Source organism: Ascidia mentula, chromosome 4 (assembly GCF_947561715.1).
Source record: "Ascidia mentula chromosome 4, kaAscMent1.1, whole genome shotgun sequence".
NCBI lineage: Eukaryota > Metazoa > Chordata > Ascidiacea > Phlebobranchia > Ascidiidae > Ascidia > Ascidia mentula.
Genome location: NC_138569.1, coordinates 19,710,712 through 19,732,530, shown reverse-complemented (window position 1 = coordinate 19,732,530; position 21,819 = coordinate 19,710,712). Strand labels below are relative to the sequence as shown.

General features: G+C 38.8%; 3 protein-coding genes across 4 annotated transcripts; 1 reads left to right on the top strand and 2 right to left on the bottom strand.

Annotated features, from left to right (window-relative positions):
• Positions 1 to 2,494: 2,494 nt before the first annotated feature.
• Positions 2,495 to 9,725, bottom strand: LOC145898265 (netrin-G2-like). Its single transcript, XM_082986695.1, has 10 exons — positions 9,569 to 9,725; positions 8,768 to 8,898; positions 7,520 to 7,700; positions 7,013 to 7,148; positions 6,695 to 6,848; positions 5,569 to 5,771; positions 4,637 to 4,812; positions 3,781 to 4,041; positions 2,987 to 3,124; positions 2,495 to 2,820 (listed from the first exon to the last, which is right to left on the bottom strand). Exons 1-10 carry the CDS (start codon positions 9,723 to 9,725, stop codon positions 2,546 to 2,548), a joined length of 1,812 nt encoding a protein of 603 aa, XP_082842821.1. The 3' UTR covers positions 2,495 to 2,545.
• Positions 9,726 to 13,897: 4,172 nt separating this feature from the next.
• LOC145897067 (uncharacterized) lies at positions 13,898 to 17,389 on the top strand. Its single transcript, XM_082985233.1, has 7 exons — positions 13,898 to 14,171; positions 14,296 to 14,456; positions 14,869 to 15,254; positions 15,373 to 15,485; positions 15,781 to 15,993; positions 16,182 to 16,445; positions 16,598 to 17,389. Exons 1-7 carry the CDS (start codon positions 13,980 to 13,982, stop codon positions 16,898 to 16,900), a joined length of 1,632 nt encoding a protein of 543 aa, XP_082841359.1. The 5' UTR covers positions 13,898 to 13,979; the 3' UTR covers positions 16,901 to 17,389.
• Positions 17,390 to 17,529: 140 nt separating this feature from the next.
• On the bottom strand, positions 17,530 to 20,986 carry LOC145897068 (contactin-associated protein 1-like). Of its 2 annotated transcripts, none has more exons than XM_082985234.1 (7): positions 20,696 to 20,986; positions 20,194 to 20,281; positions 19,865 to 20,032; positions 19,690 to 19,806; positions 19,002 to 19,153; positions 18,241 to 18,376; positions 17,530 to 17,887 (listed from the first exon to the last, which is right to left on the bottom strand). In XM_082985234.1, exons 1-7 carry the CDS (start codon positions 20,954 to 20,956, stop codon positions 17,700 to 17,702), a joined length of 1,110 nt encoding a protein of 369 aa, XP_082841360.1. In that variant the 5' UTR covers positions 20,957 to 20,986; the 3' UTR covers positions 17,530 to 17,699. The 2 variants fall into 2 exon arrangements, with proteins under 2 accessions (XP_082841360.1, XP_082841361.1); XM_082985235.1 differs by having other exon boundaries at positions 19,865 to 20,029.
• Positions 20,987 to 21,819: the final 833 nt, after the last annotated feature.

Genomic DNA, 21,819 nt, shown 5'->3' with positions numbered 1-21,819 from the left:
TATTTCCGCTACGATGAGATTTGTTTTATATATATTTTTATAAATGGATATGATGTTTCAACCTTTCTTGCCCCTCGGATATTAGGTCGTCAGCTACCTCGAAAGGTGAGTTCACACAAACTGTATGCAACTGACCTATATGGGCTTCGCGGCCACTGGCCGGGCAACGCTTATTTGTAATACACATGAATAAATGTGTTCTATTACGCTTTGTCAGGTATAAACCTAATGTTAGACCACGGTACATTTAGTTTTTACAACATTAACTTATGTCATAGTTTGGTCGTTACACTTATTCATAAAAGTCAAAACAACAAACATTGTCGACAGTTTACGCGTTTTCAAGCAAGTCATTAAAATCCAACAACCTATAAAAAACACCTTTCTTCCTTTTCGTTGTGATGGCATGTTTTTTGTATGAGAGATATATGTGTGGGCGGCGAAAAATTCTTTGCGAACTGGAAAATGCTTTTTTCCGAAGAACGGTGATTGTTGGTGATATTTGTAAAGTACATTAATTTAAAAATCTCCCCCTTCACAACCACATTTCACAAGGAGCCTTTTAGGCCTGAGCGACAATTTTCACCACCTCTTTTTATTTCCACAGAGAAACTAAAGCTGTCCATAGGGAGAAATATATATTTGAAGAAAATCTGGCTCTGTATTAATACCTCAAGGCTGTCATGGCCAAGTTATATTTTCTCTTCAATCCAAAGACAGACAAATAAATGTGCATAAATGCTATTTAATATGTATGTGTGTATATTAAGCAAGAACATTTCAAAGCGGATGACCAAAATGCTTGTAAATATGTAATAACGAAAACCCTGGATATTAATATATTAAATGATCATTTCTTTTATTAAACACTTTCCAAAAGCACATGACGTTATTGATTTTGTGTAAAAGTTAATTTAAACAAGTTTATTGCGTAATCAAGCTTACCGTCTGGCAAAACTTTCTGTTTACTTTATATCCCTTGCAAATTCGAAATGCGGTCCTTCGCGTCATTTTGTGTGACCGATAAAACCCTAAAACACGGATGAAAGTCTTAAATTAAAGATCGAAGTGGCTTTTCACCACGTACTGAACGTACCGACAAATTATGAATAAATGACTAAAAGGTATTATAATTCATCTCTGGCACAATTTTGAACTACTAAGCTAGTGTCTAGAGAAACTGTCTAAAGTTGCGCCGTTGATTGCAGGTTTTTAAATAAACGCTGTGCAAAACATTCAATTTTGCGTTATTTCTTTCTCCTAAACCAAATACCGCGTGATGTTATTGTTACAATACTTCCTATCTGTAACCGCACCTCTTAGTCATCCAGTCAGCAAGTCCGGGAAGGGGGTTGAATTTCCAGCTTGACCTCCGAAGTTGCCCGGATTCGAGTTTTCAATCACCCGCCGCGTCCCCTGAGGATCCCGTGAACATTTTCTTACAAATCTCGAAGAAGACGCTTGGAAACGGCGAGTGTAATTCGATTATGATACATCGTCCATTTGGCAAAACAGAAAAGCCTGTTTGCGCCGAGAGAAAAGCAATGCGCACTCGAAACACACCTGGGCAATTACGTAACGCGCCAATCGATTTGATTCCATTAAATCAGCGACATACATGGTCGTTGGCATGTCTTGTACTTTTGTGTTTCTTTCATTTTACGCCTTGAAGTTGTTTGTCCGAAAGCTAACGTGGACACGTTACTTACACGATAGTTGAGTCATTGACTTGCGAGCAACAGTAAGGAATGGCGCGCATAAGTTTTATTTTTGGGTTGCATGTGCACGAACATAATCGTAAACAAAATGCGTATTCACGCGCAGATATGGGAAAGATAAGAACAAACGCATACGATTCAGCAGTAAAATTGGGGGCAAAGATTTTAAACAAGGCGCTTTAAAAACGCACAGGGTAAAACAAATACTATACAAAGCACATGCCTCGAACAATCATGTAGGCACAGATCGTAGTAAAATGTATCAACCACGTAGATAGGGTCGACAATATTGTGTGTGGACTGGTATATTATACGAAAAATACCGGATCTACAGTTTACGTTGGTCTTGGGGCTGTTTACCTGACTTTACGAATCTGACACAGAAAATGATTGCACTAAATATTTTTGCAAATTACATGCATTTTGTCGCAAACACTACATCTTTACGACTTTAACAAAGAAAAATAAACCTTACATTTCATAATGAAACATACATTGGAATCACAATTTAAACTATTTAAAGGTCGGTGAAAGTGGCTTGAATATAATTTAACATCACTAAATTTCCTTTCCGCCGCCATTCAAATGCCCCGTGTTCCCAATGCCATCTTTGCCCTTACAATGAAAAATGGTTGTCGTGTGGTTTGTAATCAATGCATTCGTTCTGTACGAATTATGTCGTAGGAATTAAAAAAATGTGATTGCGAAATCACGGATATATGAGTCAAGTTGAATCCCGGGGCACTTTATAGTTGGTACCGCCCTTCTGACCTCCGATCCTCTCGGCGTGAAAGATTTGTTTTAAAGAAGGAATGACAACCATAACGTCAATGCAATCTGGCGAAGAGATTCGCCACAAAAAGAAGCCAGGTACAGACAGGCAAAGATGCGCGAAGTGAATTCGCGGCGCCACCTGGCGACTGTGTACTGCTCGCTCTTCTTGGCGACGGTCTGGTGAAACTGGAAGGCAGCTCATCGCACTCCCCCGTTTTTAATGTTTTGCAGACGCACCATTGGGTGGCGCTCGCTGTGCAGGTTTCTACATTCTTGAAGGATTCGCGGCACTTTTTGGTCCATAATTCAACGCATCCACTTTTAATTTCTGAATGAAAGTTATTGCTATGACTGAGTTGCTTCTGGCGGCACGAAAGCGTTTTTGTTTTTGTTTAGTAAAGCCAAACATTAGAAATGATTTTAATTGTTTTCAATGTTTTAATTCAGGTTTATGCGAACCATGTTGATAGACAACGACAAAAGGGTTAACATACTATAACAGTGATTCTGATACATGTAAAATCCTTCCCTGCATTTTCCACACGTTCTGCCTCCGAAACCATGCTTGCAATGGCACTGACCATTGACTCCACACCATCTGCTGTAAGACCCAAGACGGCTGCAGTTACAACCTGAAGAATTAAATGCGATTAAGCGTAATTTATTGAAATCATGCAGCCTAATTGTTAGCGCAAATATGACCCGAAATCATTGTTTTTCAAACATTTTAGTTTGCGGCATGCCGACTTTTTCTCATTGTTTAGTATTTGTTTAGTATTTGCATTTCAACGCCACAATGGTGTCCTGTTGAACAAATTTTGCATCGACGGTTGTATTTAGTTTAGAAAACTCAGCAACACATTTCGATATATGTTACGGAATACTATCTTGGGAAAACGTAATGACCAAGATGGTGAAGGATAAAGGTGTATTGTTAACCGTAAAAACATGTTCGTCATGTTTTAGCGTGATACATTGTTTAAAGTAGAGAAGGGATTTTTATTTGTGTGCGCGGAACGAACCCAAGTGTGTCGCGATGATTTCTTTAGTAAACGATCTAAGTGCGCCACGTCCCGACCAAGTTTAAGAAGAACTTATAAGTAGAGTAGAACCAATATTGCCACAAGAAAATAAATTATCCAAGAGCGCATGCCTTTCACGACTTGACAAAGAATTGTTATCAGACATACACACCTGCCACTGAAACGGCCCTGTTTAACAATCTTACGTCCTGTTCACGACATCGGGGTTACCACATAATATAAAAAAAAATAGTTATAAAACTTACGTTGACAAACATTCCGGTCGTGCAGACTCATATCCGGGTTTCTGAAGTAAGTCTGACGGCAGTTGTGGCAGTTTTGGCCTTCGGTGTTGTGGCGACAGTCAACACATACAACTCCCATCTTATCAATGATCTCACATCTGTGGCTGTGTTTGTTGCACTGACAAGGAGCAGGCAGTTTAGTGGGAGGAATTCTATCACCGGGACGATGGCGCCCTTCTCTAATGAGCTTCTCACGATACCATGCTGAGAAGTATGACAAACCTGAAATTTAAGGGTTGTTGGGTTGTCTGGACTCAATTTTTTCAATGCGTTTGTTTTTTTGGTGTATTTTATCGATTGCTGTTATGTGACCATAGTTCATATTTCCAAGAATGCAAACGTTGCTATTTAACGTAAAATTACGTTACAATAATCTACACTAGAGAGATTATATTGGTCCATGAGGCAGTTTGGACGGGTTCGTACAGAAGGAAAAATTATAGACCATAATTTAGAAACTGCTGGAACTTTATGCACGCTTTAAAGAAAACTGGTTGCAAACTAAATCATTGTATTGTATGATCCAAGATACCCAATCAGCCTCATGTAGAGTTATAATTTATGCTAGGATCTTCTGCGAAAGCACCTTGAAGGCCGCTACGAAAAACAGTATTTAACTGGTCCGTAGTGCAAAAAGCCTAAAGGCACAACAAACGTCATCGAGCTGTTGCCCAAAATGTCTTTCAAAAAGCATGAAAAATCCAAGAACTTTCTAACTTAAACTTTAGCTTTGGTTTATTTTTTTATGAATTAAGTTTCGCTTAAGAAAATTTCGTGCTTGCCAAGCAAATGTTACCGCCCGTCACTTGTGTCTTACACGGGTTGCCCTTTCCTTGTGATCGGCCTGCGACATACATTCCAGGTTTCCACTTCTCAATCCAAAACAGCGATTCACATTTTTCACACTCGTTTCCCATCGTGTTGTGTTGACAATCACACCTTGCTGTCTTTGTGCCAGTTGTACACGTGCTGGCATGACCGTTGCACTGGCACCTGTATTAGTAATAGTATAAGAGTTGTAATCATAACATTCCAGCTACAAACAGTACACCGAGCCGGCCTTTCCGCTTTTCTTAGTGTAGTTTGCGTCTCTTACAGCAAACTGGCAAGATGAAGAAATTTTTATGATTAAATAGCTACTCCTGAGACTCCAAAAGGAATAAAGGACGATCAGCACCAGAGTCTGATAGGCGAAATTAATATTTTTGTTAAAAAATAAAGATCATACACTGGCGCTGATCGTCCTTTACTCCTTTTGGAATCTCGGAAATGTAATATATTGATTCGTAAAGACAGATCCGCCGGTCACAGACCTGCACAGGCTGATCCTGTCGTCATTTTTGACATTTTCTCTAGGTGGCTCTTTAGCCTACAGCCACAAAGTCAACAGTTCGACTATAATTTTTGTTTATCTGGCTCAAAATTTATGGCACAATACGACGAAATGTGTGAAAGAATGTAAATGAACATCCAGCAAAGTTTGCGATTCTGTGAATTTTGCCTATCAGCAAAGCGTAATCTTCAAATAGGATATCAGACAATGAATTCCTTTCCACTTATTGCCTTGTAATCACTACATGAACCCTCATATTACGTTACAACTACCTCATTGCGCATTTCAGGTTTGTAAATTCGCATTACGTCACTGTAAACAGTTGGCCATCTTTAACGTTATCAACATGACAAACTGTTGTCAGACGCATTTGCGAAGAACGCCCTCCGAACCATTAACTTTTGCATTTTCCTGACCTAGCAGATATTTCAATCTTCTTTATTCCGTAATGATCAGATCTAGGGAGAACGGTTTCTTTCTCGGTGTCCGGATCATCCAAAGATTTCTTCGAAGAGGAATGGAGGACAGCGGGAGAAAGAAGTCTGATGCGGAGTCCCGTGATCTCAAGGAACGATTTGAGGCCGATCGTATCGTTCCACATCGCTGAGCACACTTCGTCCTACGTGAGAAGCATACCAAGGCGTAATTATGTTGGGAACGGACCAGACATGCATAAAACATAAAGGAACTCAAGAGTTTTAAAAAAGCGCAAATATGAAAACTCGGGTATTATGTTACGGTTGGAAGTTGCACGCTTTATTGGAAAGAAAAGGAGGGTGCAATCTTCAAACAAAAAGTTTATAAAAAATGCATTACGAAGTATTAATATATTGACTATTGCGCATTATCCGGATTCGTTCCACATTTATGAATCTCCATCATTTCCTGTGGTTTTTACGTTTGTTTGTTCAAAAATATTCCTGCAATTTTGACGCGATGACAGAAAGTTGGTAATGCCACGGGCAAACGCATTAGTCTATCGCTTGTGCACTATTGACCGCATTGATTTTTGCTTCGTTCAATATTTTTGAAGAAAAAAGGAGACAGATCACGACCTTGTGACTTCAAGTCGATTTATTTTTGTTCCTTGGGGACAGCCTCATGGAAAACATCATTGGTGACAATGTGTTACTTGTGGTCGGACGTTGTTTGAATATAATCACCTGAAAAAAACCCTAATCACCCATGAATGCGTGTAGACTTTTGCGAAACGCAGAACAACAACCAGTCAAAGATTTTCAGCATTTTCGATCTGCCATGTTTTAAGTATGGCCACGCGTGGACACAGATCTCGAAATGTAATTCATCGCACCAGAATCCAGCTCACGATATAATTGCTAATAATCAATATTTCCTAACTATCACGGGGCATTGGTAGTGGTCAGGGTTTGACTTGTCACAAAACTCGTTTTTTCGTTAATTTCCTGTAACTGACAAGTTGTGTGAGAAAAAATCAGATGACAACTTTTTGTTGCCCACAAGACTATTTGGCGATTCTGGTACTTTATTAAAGAGTTTCCGGTATCTACTAACAACACTGACCTGTCCGAGGCCTATGGCGGTGAGTGCATTGAGACGTTTGGCAATGGCAACCGGAACGAAGCCAGTCAAGTCCCACTGATAGTTCCTACTGTAGTCTTCTGAGCAGAAAGGCGCAAGGGCCTCGCCAACAGTTTTGAACGGCGTGTTGATGGCTCTGCAAAGCGTACAGAAACGAGATAAGGAAACAGCGCATTTTCATCTATCAATTATGCACGCGCGATGCAAAGATAACATCTGCCCGCGCCGTCAATCTGCAAGACATTTTGAACAAAAATACTAACTTGTCAATTAGATCCAAACTTAAAGACGAAAACTTACGTTCGTTTTATTCCGAATTGATTCACGCAGTCGTCGGCGAAATATTGCAGAGGTTGCCACGTGACTCCGTAGTCCGACGACTTATCAACTATCATCGCTTGAGGTCGCCCTTCGTAGAACTCGATCATGATGTCATCTGAAATGTAGTAATGCAGTGGCGGGTGACTGGTAGCATTGGTCAAGCGCCCGACCCATATATACCAAAAAGAAAAGCTGATCGGGGATTGTGGCCAGGATATCCTGGGTTCAAATCACGAAAAAACTCACGAAAACAAAGATTACAAAAAAAGAAATTAGTGATGCAGGGATGTAGGTTGGCAACACCAGGCCCCTAACGGAGTAAAGTAGGCGATAGGTACTTTATAATAACGCAAGGCCTGAAGTTAGTTTACTTGCCTAGCATTGTTGCCCCACTGAAAATATTAGCTGTTGTGTTGTTTCAATTACGTTGAAAATGTATTGAAACCACACGGCGACGTTCTCTGCTTTCAATCTGCCAAAACTTACCGGTCAGAATAAATACTTTTGGCAAAGTCAATGTAACGTTGACAGTAAGGCGGCTGTCTTTCGGTCCCGGCCACGTCACACTTTGCCACCAAGTCCATGAGATGCCGTCGATCATGTGATCTGGTTCGTGACGCTTGTCATCACGTGATGCATCACATTTGAAGCACGAAATCCGGTTTTGCTGCGGATGGAAAATTGAAAATGAAATTACTTGCAAATGTAGACCAGGCGTCACCAAATAACAGCTCTCGGCCGGACCCGTTCCACACGGCTGGTTTATCCGACCCATCGGGTTTGGTCCCACAAAAAAGAAAATACATTCACACTATATGTACTGACCGTTACATTTCGATTTAATTTTGTACGTCACTACATGTTGCAGGCAATTTGGTGTTCTGCTTTTGGAAATTGATATCAGGAATTATTGCTTGTAAAATACGAGGAAAATAGTTTTCTAATTACGAGTAGAATACCCGTTCAGGGCAAGATTAATTTGACTAGTACAAGGAGAATATTTTTGTAAAACTAATCTTGCTTTGAACGGGTATCTGCCCCCGATCGTCACTGCTTTCACAGTCATATGGCTGTTTGCCATATAAAAAAGTTTGCTGACACTTAATGTAAACCAATAGTGAAGCACTTCGTGGTTTGAAATCTACAACACTTCGATTTTCTGTCATGGATATTAAAAAGGAAAATCTCCACTTCAAATATTTCTGTTCTATTTCCGATGTTAAGCGATGCGCTGTTGCTATTTTAGGATTTATTGGTGCTATCATCCTGGATAATATTAATTTCTGCTCTGTAACATCGGTAAAGTTATCGTAACGTTAATTGTTGAATGTTATAGTTTTATTCAAAAACACCAACTCAAATATCCACAGCGCTTTTTACCATCAGAATTCTGTTATTACAGAACGCCTTGGTGAGTTTGGATTACATTGTGCATATAAAATAACTTAAGGTTCACCATGCTATTATTAAATATTGACTTGCATCCCCAAACCCATACGTAACAATCACCATCTAATATAATAGGCTATCTTTGCGAAAGGCGATAATGCTGGTGTGAACAAAATGTGAATCGAAAAAGTTTGGTCATGCATATGTATCAGCCTTTTAAAAATTGATATTACTGAACTCTTTGTACCCCTTTTCCCACAGTAAAGAATTTGTTGAATATTAATCTGCTGCTTTCGCACGAATACCCAACGTGGCTTGCATAAAAAATTCAAAGCTTTTCCTCACCAAGCTGCATATTTGTACGTCCGGCGTTCGACAGGTTGCATTCTCCGGTGAAACACTGATTCTTCCCAAGGAAGCAACGTCGCCCCGTTCATTTCGGGGTTCGCACGCTATTGGTTTGGTTAACCTTGTTCCTGTCAAGCGCAAGCAAATACTTCGGTTAACGAAATTTTTGCACTTAAATATGAATACGAGCTATAGTTGTGCTGAGGTTTAAACATTTTAGTTTATCTTCCTCTCATTCGTTTTGTGCTGCAAGCTGGCAAAATTTATTATGTTAAATTCCAACCTTTTTCGGCATTTTAGTGCCGATACATTTGCGATATAAACACAAAATGTTAATTGGACTTAAACACAAAAGCCACTCTGAGACCAACCCAACAGTGCAACACGTATTGCGGATCGTTAAAGTTGTGACCATAATGCTACGTAACTTCATATAACAATGACCGTAATGAAGACAAGATTTAAATATTTATAAAACGAGAATTAAACGCCGAGGTACCATCGAGAAATTAAGACAAATATATCAAAGTACGACATGGTTCCTGCTTTGGAACACTATTAACAGATTTACTCATAATTCTGAGAATAAACAGAACAAACCCCAAACTATGAAATAGGCATTTAAATCTGCCCAGAAAATGTAAACTTATTTCAAACATTACGCTTATACCAATGGTTCATAAATTAATCTTAAAATGGCAAGTTTACCAGATATTATTTCCGAACATTAAAAATTACTCTCAGCATCTACGAAAACGCAAATCTAAAATATTAACAAAAATTCAGGAGAAAGCATACCGGCATTGTCAACGTTGAAAGTTGGTGCTTGTACTTTGCATTGACGGGTATTGAAGCATTGCGTAAGCTGGCCACGAGAGGGGTAGATCAGAAGATTGACATAAAGGGTAAGCAATACAACGATTCGTCTCTGCCAAGAACATGCTTTCACGCACATTTTTAAAATTATCTTTTTAAAAAATTTTTTGTATTCGTTTGTACTTATTTTGGTGAGGATAATTAAGTTTTTCCTAAATGTTAAATAGTATTAAATCACAACACATTATTCATAGCAACCTAAAACCTGTAACTATTAAGTTTGTGTACCATTTCTGTACTGTTCTGGTCATTTAGAAAGCCAATAAAAAGTAATACTTTCGTAACTATATTATCTGACTTGTCTAGTATGTTGTCGATCACGTTATGATGCCTTCTTGGTTTTCTATAAAAAGAAGTAATTTAAACATTCACAAAAATTCTCTGTACTGTTTGTTGCACGATTAGAAAACAGAGCAAATAAAACTGAACTCAGAGCAATACTTAAATGCTTCCCGCTGTATACATTTCCTGGCTAAAAGCGAAATGCGGATCTCTGAAACACGACCCAGTCGCATTAATCCCGCAAGCTTTAGAACAACGAGTCTCCCGGCACATTTTATAACCGAGGCGGCCCGAGCGTCATAACACATAGAGCCCAAGGTATGCTCGACGCTTTGAAATTAATTATTCAAGAGCGGGGAAGGCACAAGTAACAAGCAACTCATTGTCATGCTTCGCTCTTCCCGTCCAGGCGAATATGATTAATTCATCGGCGCGTAAACACGTTTGGATGATAACACATTCAACTAGTATTCATTTGCACTTTTAACGTTGGGTTTGTGGAACAACATTCCACATCCACATTAGTGACTGGTTAGAAGTTTTAACTATAAATACCTCAAACTAGAAAACATATATCGCGTATGCAACGCTTTAAGCTGTTCGATTGAACTTTAACTCTTAATAAGTTGTGGACTGGGATCTGGAGAATGTAATAAATTAAAATAACGTGAGTGTGTTTTAAATCGGTTTTAAATGGAACTTAAAGTGACCAGTGGTGACAAAGCCGCACTCTAAGCTGGGTTTCCCGGTGACTGCGATACCAAAGCCCCCTCTTCCCATCTTGTGCCTGTATTTTTGGCTGTAATGCAAACAAAAACCTATGCCAGGAGCTGATAAGTTATTGTCACATTTACCCATGACGTTTTCCATAGAAGTTTTTGTTTGACTTTGAAATTCTGACCAAGCGTGTTGGCAAATGTATTGCGTTCAAATAAAATGTTTCATGGTTAGCTATATTGATTTCTACGTCGCGGTGAATGGGACTGTGGTGCGCGAGTTTTGTCAGAATGGCTGCAAAACACAAGTTAAGGCGCAAAGTTAGCGCATATTTTAAAAACTATAACCAACGATGAAAACAAATCTCATCAAGGTCTAAAAAAGTTGCCTCAATATCTCATACTGGTCCTTGTCAGTATATTGTCATTAAAAATCTGGGAGCAAGCTCATAGATGCTGGAAACAGCCGCGCTAAACTGTATAGTTCATATTCAGAGACGCAATTACACATCGTTGCGTATATGTAGACATGTCTAAAACATGCAGTGTTTATGTTCAATGCTGCCGTTTTTCTTGTTTCAAACTATTCGTTGCACTACGTTCTATGGGTTTAAGATCTCATCGAATCAAGTCTGGCGTCTCAACACTTAGTTGCCTGCATCTGCCATGATTGTAAACGTCAAATGAATGCTACTACAGAGATCCAGGATAGTGCGTCCTCTGGGAAAGCTTGATTGTTTCGTAATTTCACCTTCAGTCGCCATGGGTGTAATTTGGTTTAAATTGCAAGGCCACGAATCTGTTCCTGCGTGTCGTCCGCCCGTTCGTTTTCGCAATATTGGTCCACTGACCCACAAACCAAGTAAAGAAAACTGATCAGGAAAAAATTAGAGAAAAAATTAGAATATGTTTAAAGAAATGTGGTTGTGATTGTCATGAACGTTTGTACATAAAATATTCATGCATCATTTTTATGACTTTTGTTTATGAGCTATAAAATTATTGCCGTTACAGAGCATAAACAAGGAACATTTGGTTGTGACAGTTTGTGCGGTAGTTTGGTAGTTAGTGCGGCGTTCCTTTTTTTCTGGGCAACAATATTGATTATCAAACTCATCATTAAAAATAAAGACTACGAATAGCGGGCGACTGAATCTGATGAAGTTGGTCCAAAATGAGACGTTTCGTTGTAAATCGAATATTGATCAACTTAACAAGCGGCATTAATGAGTTGATTGCATCGTCAAAGCACGATCATTTATTTAACAGCCCTTCTACCGCTGTTTGGTCATCAAAAAACTAAATCTACATTAGGTTTGATGAAAGTTTGTATTATCGGAATATCCTGTTATCTTTGTGCACAAGAAAGACTCAGTAGAATATTTTTTGAACAACTCCTGTAAATATTCCCAGATTCTGATGATACCTGCAAGCACACAAAATACATATATCTGGCAGAAAAAAACGACTTAAGATTATTTACAGAAGTTAAAGGTTAGGTTTATTTCGATTTTCCACCGTAAAAATATTTAGAAGTAAAGTATTAACTGCCAATAAAGGCAACACATACAAATAAACTGGAAATGCTATATACCATCATGATAAAACAGAAACGGTTTTAACAGAAAAAATTCGAAAAACATCTTAATCTTGCACAAACATTGCGGTGCCTCGCAATCAAACAATTGCCAGAGACGAAAACATAAAATATTGAACAGATTTAAATGTCCAGGCTATTTACTGCAACAAGATCAACGACGCAAAATGTGGTTAAATCCAGAGGGGACGGAGGCTGCGGTTGAAATTGCATGCATAATTAAACCTGGGGCCACCTCATCGCTCACCATTTACTTTGGCTGTCACGTAATTGTCCAGGCAGGAAATGCACGGGAGTCGATACAATTTAGTGGTTAACGTCTGCGTAACTGCGGTGCTTCTTGTTGGTCATTATAGGTGCAGGGTTTTTGTTTTTTGGGGTTATGTTCACCTCCTCTCAAATTAGCGTCATTTCCTTCACCCGCAATCAGTGCTGAAAGTAGGCCGGTACGCTGTTCGGTAAGAATTCAACGGCTGGTATTTCCCAAATAGTTACAAGAAACTTAAATTTGGTAAATTTATTCGCTTAATGCAAGAATTCTCACCAAATATGCGAAAACACAATGGCTTACTTTTTTCTTGATAACTCAATCGTTCCTAAAAGAATTTGTTTTTTTAATTTTAACTCTGACCAAATATGTTGCATTCTGTATTATATTTGATTCAATATTTATTCAGGCCAACCATGAGAATTTGTGTGACCTTTTTCGGATATGAAGATCACAAAAAACTTTGGTCACATGTCGAAAATAAGAAAAAATCTCAGAAACGAGGACAGCATGGCAGTCCCAAGAGTTAGATGAGTTGTAAAAACAAATACATTCATACACCTAACTCAGCCACTTTCACGGCCATAAAAAAGTTTGCCTATATTATGGATCTGGGGCAAACCAATTATCCGGTCAAAAACAAAAGTGTGCTTACTCTAAAAAAAAAACATGATTATTATCGATTACCAGAAGAGCTTTTTGAGTTGCATTGGTAATATACCCATAGCTGCGCCAGCAACAAACTGTATTTTGCTCTAATTATTTTTTACTGAATTAAAATATTAATTACTTCAGAATTTATGTTCAGTTCAGCCTGATAAAAATACACAGATCGTGAAGAAAATTGCAAGCACGTCAGAGGGAAACGTAAGAACACGTTGGAAGTTTCCTTTGTGATTTTCAGCACACGGGGATTTTTGTGTGATCATTCATCCGTAACGGAGAAAAAAAATAAGTAAACAATTATTAATTGGGATTTCTTTGCATCATAGGTTGCATGATGACAGGTCTGCTAAGCAATTTCCTACTTGCCTTTGTTTTTAGGATACGTTTTTTGATACAGAAGCAAATGTTTTCATAATTTGAGTTTCTTTGCCATAGAAACATTATTCCGCCAAATCTCCATTCTATCAAAAACGACATTAAAGACACAGTGTGACGTAACAAAGTATTGTAAAATTTATTGCTCATGCTCTTTCAAGTTCTTGCGACATTTTCTGGTGTTAAAATCCCTGTAAACATCACCCGGGGAAATCAATGCACCGTCTTATTACATCATCCCACTGCGAGTCTGTGACGTCAAAAGTGTTTCGCTGGAGCTACAGTCGCTCGTCACATGATTTCCTTTTTTTCTTTTTCGCCTGAGCGCAACGTCACCACAACAAAGTTTCTCATATAGTTCTTTTCGGCGTTTTAGGTCAGGTGGATTTGATCTCTAATAAAACAATTTTTGCTACAAAATTGGTAGCAATGGAGTTTCAAGACTTAAATTCGTGCTTTGGCACTTTGGATTTTGACGAAATGAACAGAATAATGGAAGACAACGAGTGTCTTTTCACGAAAAACTTCGATGTTGCTGAAAAACAGCAAGTTGATGACTTCGATTTCATTGATCAGTTTCTCAATGACGATACTGCAGGCATTTTTGTTGACAAACCTATGGTACGTAACACAAGCAAAATTTGCAGCAAAACATGCAATACCAACTTTAATTTGTCATTTTGTAAATTATTGGATCAGTTGTTTTGCTGTAGGCAGTTTTTGTAATATATATACCTTGTTGCAGATTAAACCGAGCCAACAATCTGCGACAACTGTGCAGTCCATTCAATCAGATCATGACTATGCATGTAGCCGTGATAATTCTGTCAGTACAATGGAGGTCCCCACTGTTTGCGAAATTGACATAGATCACCTCAGTGACAGTGGGATTTCTTCTGTTTCGGGGTGAGTAAAACATGATTTTTAAAGCATTCTGTAAAACAGTCTTCATGGAATTACAGTGGCTTTAGCATAAACTGGTCTGAACCATCATCTAGTTCAGGGTGCAGCAAGTTTGTAAACAGTGGCTGGGTATAAAAGTATAAACCACAAGCGTAAAAGTTATGATAGTAATTTAACTAATACAGTTATGATGAAAGGAAGTAACCCTACTGTGTATAAAAAAAACTGAAAACATGTTAAAATGATTTTAAACATGAATATTCTGATGTATGTACATTATGGATTACAAAAAATTAAAGTGGGTCATTGTTTGGACCACCTTGATTTATTTGCTTTTGTTCTGATGAAATTTATGTTGAGCACCTTCAACATGGCATGATTTACCCTTGTGCTAAATTGATTCTATGTATTTCAGATCCCCAGAGACTGATCAATATAATCAACAATCCCCCAACTCTGGAGAAAAACTTCAATCCAATCATTCTAGCAATGAAAACATCACAAATGAAAACAGTTCTTCTGACCTTCTTTTTGACTTCTCTGATCTCGACTTCAGCAATTTGCCTGGGGCAATGGTCCAGACTCCGTCCCCTGCTGAGAAATGCCCTCAAGAAGTGGCTTTCAACATTGGAGAAGTCTTTGATGACAACGCTTTATTCCAAATTCGACCAACTGAAACAGACCGAAATTCCGACATGGCAGCCTCATCGAGCGAAGAAGAGCAACAGCCAACTAGAAGCAAGTTGACCAATGCAACAATTATTTCAGGATTGCCAAACTTTACCCCACTCGTGCTTTCAGGTATATATATGTTAGTTAAAATTAGCGACACTTCTCTTGAAGTTATATGAAGTCTATATATGATATTGACTACTGAATGTTTAACAAACTTTAAATTTGCATTTCAATATATTTTTAGTTGAGGAAAAGAGACTTCTGTCTGATGAAGGGGTGACAATTCCCACAGATCTTCCACTAACCAAGTATGAGGAGCGAGTTTTGAAGAAAGTCAGACGAAAAATAAGAAACAAGGTAAATTGCTGTAACCTTCCCTCATACAAAAAATAATGTGTAAATCTCTCCTAAAAATGCTGATATGGTTTTGTCGTAGACAAAAGTTTAGTCCTAGATTTAAGTATATATGTGATTAAACCCTCTTTAGTAATTCATTCACTTCTAGTAAAGCTTAACCAACTGTCATAAGCAGAAGATATCTGTCACGATCACGGAGCTGCAAACAGCAGTGTACCTGTTATGTCTTATCAGTTCAGCTTCACCTACCCCGTATTATTATTACATGTTTATTTAATATGGTTCTGTTTTGCAGAAATCAGCTTTGGCCAGTCGACAGAAAAAGAAAACGTACATCGAAGGGTTGGAGGCAAGAGTTGCGCAGTGCACTAATCTTAATGAGACGCTTGCCCAGAAAGTAAAAAAGCTTGAACAGCAAAACACAACCCTTGTTGAGCAACTTCGCAAAGTTCACGAGCTTGTAAAACACACAACGAGCAAAACCACTCAAGCAACAACCTGTGTCATGGTAAGATATTTGCCTGTGACTAATTGTGACTATACATTTTTTCTGTTTTGACTAAATGCTGTGAAAAAGGTCAAATTCTAAGATTTCTTATTGTAATTGACAGCTATTGTGTTGAACATGTGTTTGATGGTTCAAACATTGTTTTATGTATAATATATGTTTAAATTTCCCTGAATTCTGTGTTTTAGGTTCTGCTTTTGTCGTTTGGATTGTTTATCGCTCCGAGCTATGGTCCATTCAGCATTGATTCTGATGAAAAGAAGCTAACACAAACACCGGATGTAAACCACAAACCAATACCTGACATTCCAACTGGACACAGGAACAGAAAAGTTTTGGAATACCCAGTTGACCAGCCAGTCGATGTCAAACCAATGATCAATGATGAACCAATGCCCAAGTTGGGAAGGAATTTAGGCATTAGTGATGACAGAACATTAACCATTGAAAAGGTTCGTTGTGTTGAGAAATAATTTCTTAATTTTTTTTATTCTTGTACCCTGTGTAAAAATGTTTGTTGTCCATGATATAGGCACTTTTTAAATGTACATATGTTGAAAGGCAAAATTTATTGCATTATTAATTTGCTAAACCTTATTCACAGGACCATGCTAAAAAACATTCCATGCCACCTTCACTCATTAACAATCCTGACGAACGAAGCAATACCAGTGCTAAATCTAACAAGGATGCAGATCTCAATACACCTCTTACAGAGCAAAGCCACTCCAGCGATTCGGCTCAAAATGAAAGCTTCTCGAGCCGAAAACGTCCCGGTCCCGAACCGAACCCGGCGTCTATCGACGTCACAGAGTTTTTGACGTCGGAGCCAATCGCGCGTGTTCACATGTCACGTGATGCGGAAGGGGAGCCGCCTCGTAAAATTTTGCGCAACGAGGATTTGTAAAGAAGGGAATGATGGAAACATTTTTCAGTTCGCTGTAACAAAATCGGCATTCCGCCTCGAGGGAGAAATTGAAAGATAGCTGCTGTATTACGTCACGTCTTTCGTGTTTGTCTGTGACGGCGACATTCCCCTTTGCTACTTGTCACTTATTGGGGGTTTTCTGCACTGCCGGCGTGTTTGTCTAAAGGGATTAAACCCAATAGTTCCACGATCCTATCTGCGTTCTTTGTAGAAGCCAAACTTCTGTTTGAAGCCCGTTGTTTTCTCGACAACTTGCAGCAGTTCAACGCGCATTATTTTTTTTGCGTGTGCAGAGATTATTTATGGGATCATGAATATCCGCGTATGATTGGTTGCTTGCAAGGATCACGTGATGACAATCCCACATTTTGTATTTCTTGTTTATTGCACTGTACAGAGTGAACACACAGGTGTGACCTTTCCTTACGCAATTGTAATTTTTCGGAAATAAACGCGATCTTTTGTGTATTATTATTGTCACGTCGGCGGACACTGGTGCTTAAATGGGAATTGTGAATCTACTAAATGTGGGTAAAGTTGACGAGGCGAGGAAAACAATTCCTAGTAGCCTGCCCCAGATATGTGGTTTACGGGCAAAACAAAAGAGCCCTTTCTTGCCCATCACGCTGATATTGTTTTATGATATGCATTAGTCTGTTTTTAACGCTACAGATTGTGGACTCAAAATTGGGTTACAAGCTTAATTCCTCGGTGATTTGGATAAATAGAAAATATGTACGTGCACTTCGCCACCACATGATACATAGTTGTTTACAGTTTAGGCTGTGCCCATGCATTCCAACGAACCGAGACTGTACCAACCACGTTCACTAGCATCTCCAGCGTCACCGAACATGAGTTGTGACACGGGTAGCTTAGATTTGTCGGTTAAATATCCTTCGTCAACAGTTTCAGGTCCAGAGTTTTTATCGCAGTTGCACAGAGTGCTCGGTATGTCGCATGATCCTGTAAAAAGAGGATGTAGGTACAGAAAGTTCTCGCAAGTCAAATACAGGGGTCGGTATACAGACGTATTAATTGATTGGAAAACAAAGTAAAAATTGTCTTCTTATGAATGGTTAGTTGCTGTGAAAAATTTGTTTACTCAGAACGCACTAGAGTGTTGGTAAAATAAAATCGGATGATCGGATGAAACTAAAAAACGTCCAATATTAAAATCCTACAAGATTTTTTAAAAAAGGAAGTTAGTAGTCATTGGTATATAAATAGCGCACAGCATCATGTCGACTCAATGCCCTTGGATATCAACTAAATTTAGACAATGTCTACAAATTGAGTTTCTTTTAGTCCATTTTCACCTGTCTCGCCGCACGCACAGTAATTGTTCCTTTGTGATGTTGCCCCTCCCCAATATTGCATTGTTTCTTTGTCACGTGACACCCATGCTGCGTGTAGATCGCCGTTGAATAAAAGAACGCTGCCGTCGCAACGATACTGAAAAATATGGGAGAATTAAGATTAGAAGATGTTACTTTAGGCGAATATAAACGGACTGATTTTGTCTTCAGCTCCTTGCGTTTGAAAGTGGGACAGCTTTCGTGAGTTAGAATTGACAGCAGGAGTGTTTATATAAAATCGGCAAAGCATCTTAGCAAAAAACATCGGCATTTGCATCATTCTTTCCTGTAGATCAGTGCTTTTCAACCTCCGCACTTTTCTGAGGCACGAAAGTTTTATCCGCACAATGCAACCAAACGCATAAATTTTTGTTTTTGAACCCCAGGATGTACATGACTAATACTAACAGCCAGACGGCACGATAAATTGCCCTCGCACGTTTCGAAATTAATCATTTCGAAATTTAGACGATTGGAAACCTACCGACGACTGAATGGGAAGGAATAGCGTTGCTTATTGAAGCGATAGTGCGTAACCACATATGACAAATTCTTAGACTAAAACGATTATTTATCGGTCGATTATCATCCGGTTGAAAAGCACTGCTGTAGATAATTAATTATTTTTTTGTACAATCTTGGCATATTTTGAATTTGGCAAAACAAAAGACAATTTTTGCGAAGTGACTGTAGTTGATTGGCCATGTTCACCTGCTACCAACCTTAATGAACTGTCGACAATGGTTCGAAGCAGTTATAAGTGCGATGATCTGGTTGATGTTTGTGTTGTAATTCACCTTACGTTTGTGACAAAGTCGAGGTTCGCATGAAACCAACTCCTCACCAATGACATCGTGTCGCACTGATGTAATGGCTGTGATAGGAAAAGCATGATTAACAACGACTATTTGAAATATTCATATGGCTGCACAAACAAATAACTTGGAAACAGAAGTGTTTTGTTTGTATATATAATTACCTAAGAAATTAAAAGATTTAAGAGCTGCAGACAGGGTGTGTACACGCACTGTTTCGACCTGTAAGGTCTCATCAGTGCAGGCTGTTGAAATGACAGGTCGAAACAGTGCGTGTATGCACCCTGCCTGTAGCTCTCCTATATTATGGCCTTTTTTGCTCTTAAAAGATTTACTTTTTAGACCTGCAAGTTTCTAATTAACTTTGTATTCAGTTTCGTGTTAGCTTTGGACATAGCCGAATAGAAAACATGATGAAACTTGGCGGTGGCATCAACTCCAAGGCAATATAAAGATACTTTAGCAACAGTATCTTCTAGCGTAAACTTTAACCAAGGCACATGTAAGACCTTCTCTGGCAATTAACAGCATAAGATCATCCACCATTCATGTATTTGCTTGACTTGTTTACACTTGTGGTCTTAAATGAGTTCACCTTCACCAGCGCTGAAGTCGCAGTAAACATAAAACGGCTGCACAAGGTTGGGTTTCGGTGAGATGAGGTAGGTTCCAGAACGTAGTGGACTGATGTCATCGCATGTTCTGGGGAAATCTGTAACATAAAAGATGTCGTAGATTCCACTTGAAGTATCGATGTTTTTACTGCCTACCCAGCGAACAAAGGTCAGTCCGTCCACAAGTCACACATTTGTGACGCTGCTGTTCGTAACATTGACATCCAGTTATGTTGTCAGTGCTGCAGCATGCGCAGTCGGTTCGACTCCGGTTGAAGTAACAGTTGCAACCTGTGTACGTTTTTGTCCACTTGTTTTTTCCTACTAGAAAAGATACGAAAATGTTTGGCAGTTGGAAATTTTTTGACTTTCAACGCTTTTCTTTTTGTTCGAGAAGGTTAAATACATGCACATGAAATGCTATGACTAATCGAAGAATATTGTCTTTAAAAATAATTTTCGAATACCATTAGTTTGATACACACCTGTGAACTGAGCTAGTGTTTCTACTTGTTTTCGTAATTTATTCAATTCGTTTGCATCGAAGTCAATGCCACGTGGTCCCATTTCACCCTGCATGAAAAAAAATTAGCAAAATTATTCCGCAAAGCAAAAATATTATTTATCACTAAAGAGAATTATCATGCTGTCCGGCTGCCTTTTGAATGCGGATAGCGGAATTTCATCATTTAAGTACCTCAGTTGGAACTCACTAAAACAAAAAAATGCATACGTGTTCCTCATCTACGTTGACTAATTCGGTCATAACTGTCCTGTCCGGCGTAGCAACACTGTGGCATTGTGTTCGTTTCAGTTTGTTGACTGTTTGATGCTAAATGCGTCATTACAGGCCTATGTGTATTTTATTTATGTCTCTTTGAACACCTTTAGCATTTAGTAAGATAATGATAAAACGACTTAAAGTAGTCAAGCTTATAGCGGATTAAAATAATATTTTTATCTATACACAACCTAACGTAAACTCACCTTGATTCCAACTCCTGGCGATCCTGGTGGTCCTTGAGGTCCAACTGGTCCGGCTTTGCCTGGTCTGCCAGTGTCACCTTTAACAGGTCGAGTAGAAGCCCCAACAGACATGTTGTGCATGGTTGTTGGACCATCAGAGCCATACATATGGTTGATTGTATAAGATGTGCATCCTTTGTCGCCACCACTTGCCGTTTTTGCTAATGTCAGCAACAAAATGCATATCACAACTTTGGTCGTACTAGTGTCTTTCATGTCCATTCTTTCGACTATGCCTTACAACGGTAACTGTTTGCAAAAGTCGTGTAAGTATGCCTTAGTAATGCCAAGGTAATTGGTATTGTTTCCGGTATTTCTGAACAAGAATCAATCTTTATTGTAAAATCGCAGAGGTTTGTTGTTTAAATGACAGTTTCCTTGCATTAAGCATGTAACCAATGCTACAAAATGTGGTAAATCTACAATCTTTCCATACGTCTTACAGGCCTTGAACGATGAAGCCCAAAATGGAAAGTTGTCCAGTCGGAAACGCTGGGATCACGAACCGTTTATTGACGTCACAAATCTTGGACCGTCTCCCGTGTAACGCGGGCTTGCAATGTTCTGGAAGGGAATGGTGGAAAGATTTGTTTTCTCCTCAGGGGCAATAAAGCATGTAAGATTATGCTGTATTGGATTTTACAACATTTTCGAACCATCTATGACCGAATGCATTTCGGGAAGTTGAACTCTCAGTTAGTTTCATGATTCTATCTACGTTCTTTGTAGAAGCCAAACTGCTGTTTTGAAGCCCGTTGTTTTCTCAACAAACAGCAGCAATTCAACGAGCGTCATTTTTTGCCTGTGCCTGAGATTATGTATGAATATCCGCGTGTGATTGGTTGCTTGCAAGGATCAAGTGATGACAATACATTTTGTATTTCTTGTTTATTGCACTGCACAGAGCGAACACACAGGTGTGACCTAAGCTTACGCGACTGTAATTTATCGGAAATAAACGCGTATTAGCCTGTTCTAAACGCTGGAGAGTACTGATCTAAAAATGGATACACAAGCTCAGTTTTTCAGCTACTAAAATGGCGGTGAATTTGAAAAATAGGTAATATTTACATGAATAGTAACAC

Excerpts from the sequence above, each read along its gene's own strand:
- LOC145898265 (XM_082986695.1), bottom strand. The coding sequence starts at position 9,725 with ATGTGCGTGAAAGCATGTTCTTGGCAGAGACGAATCGTTGTATTGCTT. Across the intron at positions 6,849-7,012 it reads CAATTCGGAATAAAACGAAC|AGCCATCAACACGCCGTTCA; the intron begins GTAAGTTTTCGT and ends TACGCTTTGCAG. Across the intron at positions 4,813-5,568 it reads AAGATTGAAATATCTGCTAG|GTGCCAGTGCAACGGTCATG; the intron begins GTCAGGAAAATG and ends TTACTAATACAG.
- LOC145897067 (XM_082985233.1), top strand. The coding sequence starts at position 13,980 with ATGGAGTTTCAAGACTTAAATTCGTGCTTTGGCACTTTGGATTTTGAC. Across the intron at positions 15,486-15,780 it reads GACGAAAAATAAGAAACAAG|AAATCAGCTTTGGCCAGTCG; the intron begins GTAAATTGCTGT and ends TCTGTTTTGCAG. Across the intron at positions 16,446-16,597 it reads GAACATTAACCATTGAAAAG|GACCATGCTAAAAAACATTC; the intron begins GTTCGTTGTGTT and ends CCTTATTCACAG.
- LOC145897068 (XM_082985234.1), bottom strand. The coding sequence starts at position 20,956 with ATGGACATGAAAGACACTAGTACGACCAAAGTTGTGATATGCATTTTG. Across the intron at positions 20,033-20,193 it reads AACACTAGCTCAGTTCACAG|TAGGAAAAAACAAGTGGACA; the intron begins GTGTGTATCAAA and ends TATCTTTTCTAG. Across the intron at positions 19,154-19,689 it reads CGACTTCAGCGCTGGTGAAG|CCATTACATCAGTGCGACAC; the intron begins GTGAACTCATTT and ends TTCCTATCACAG.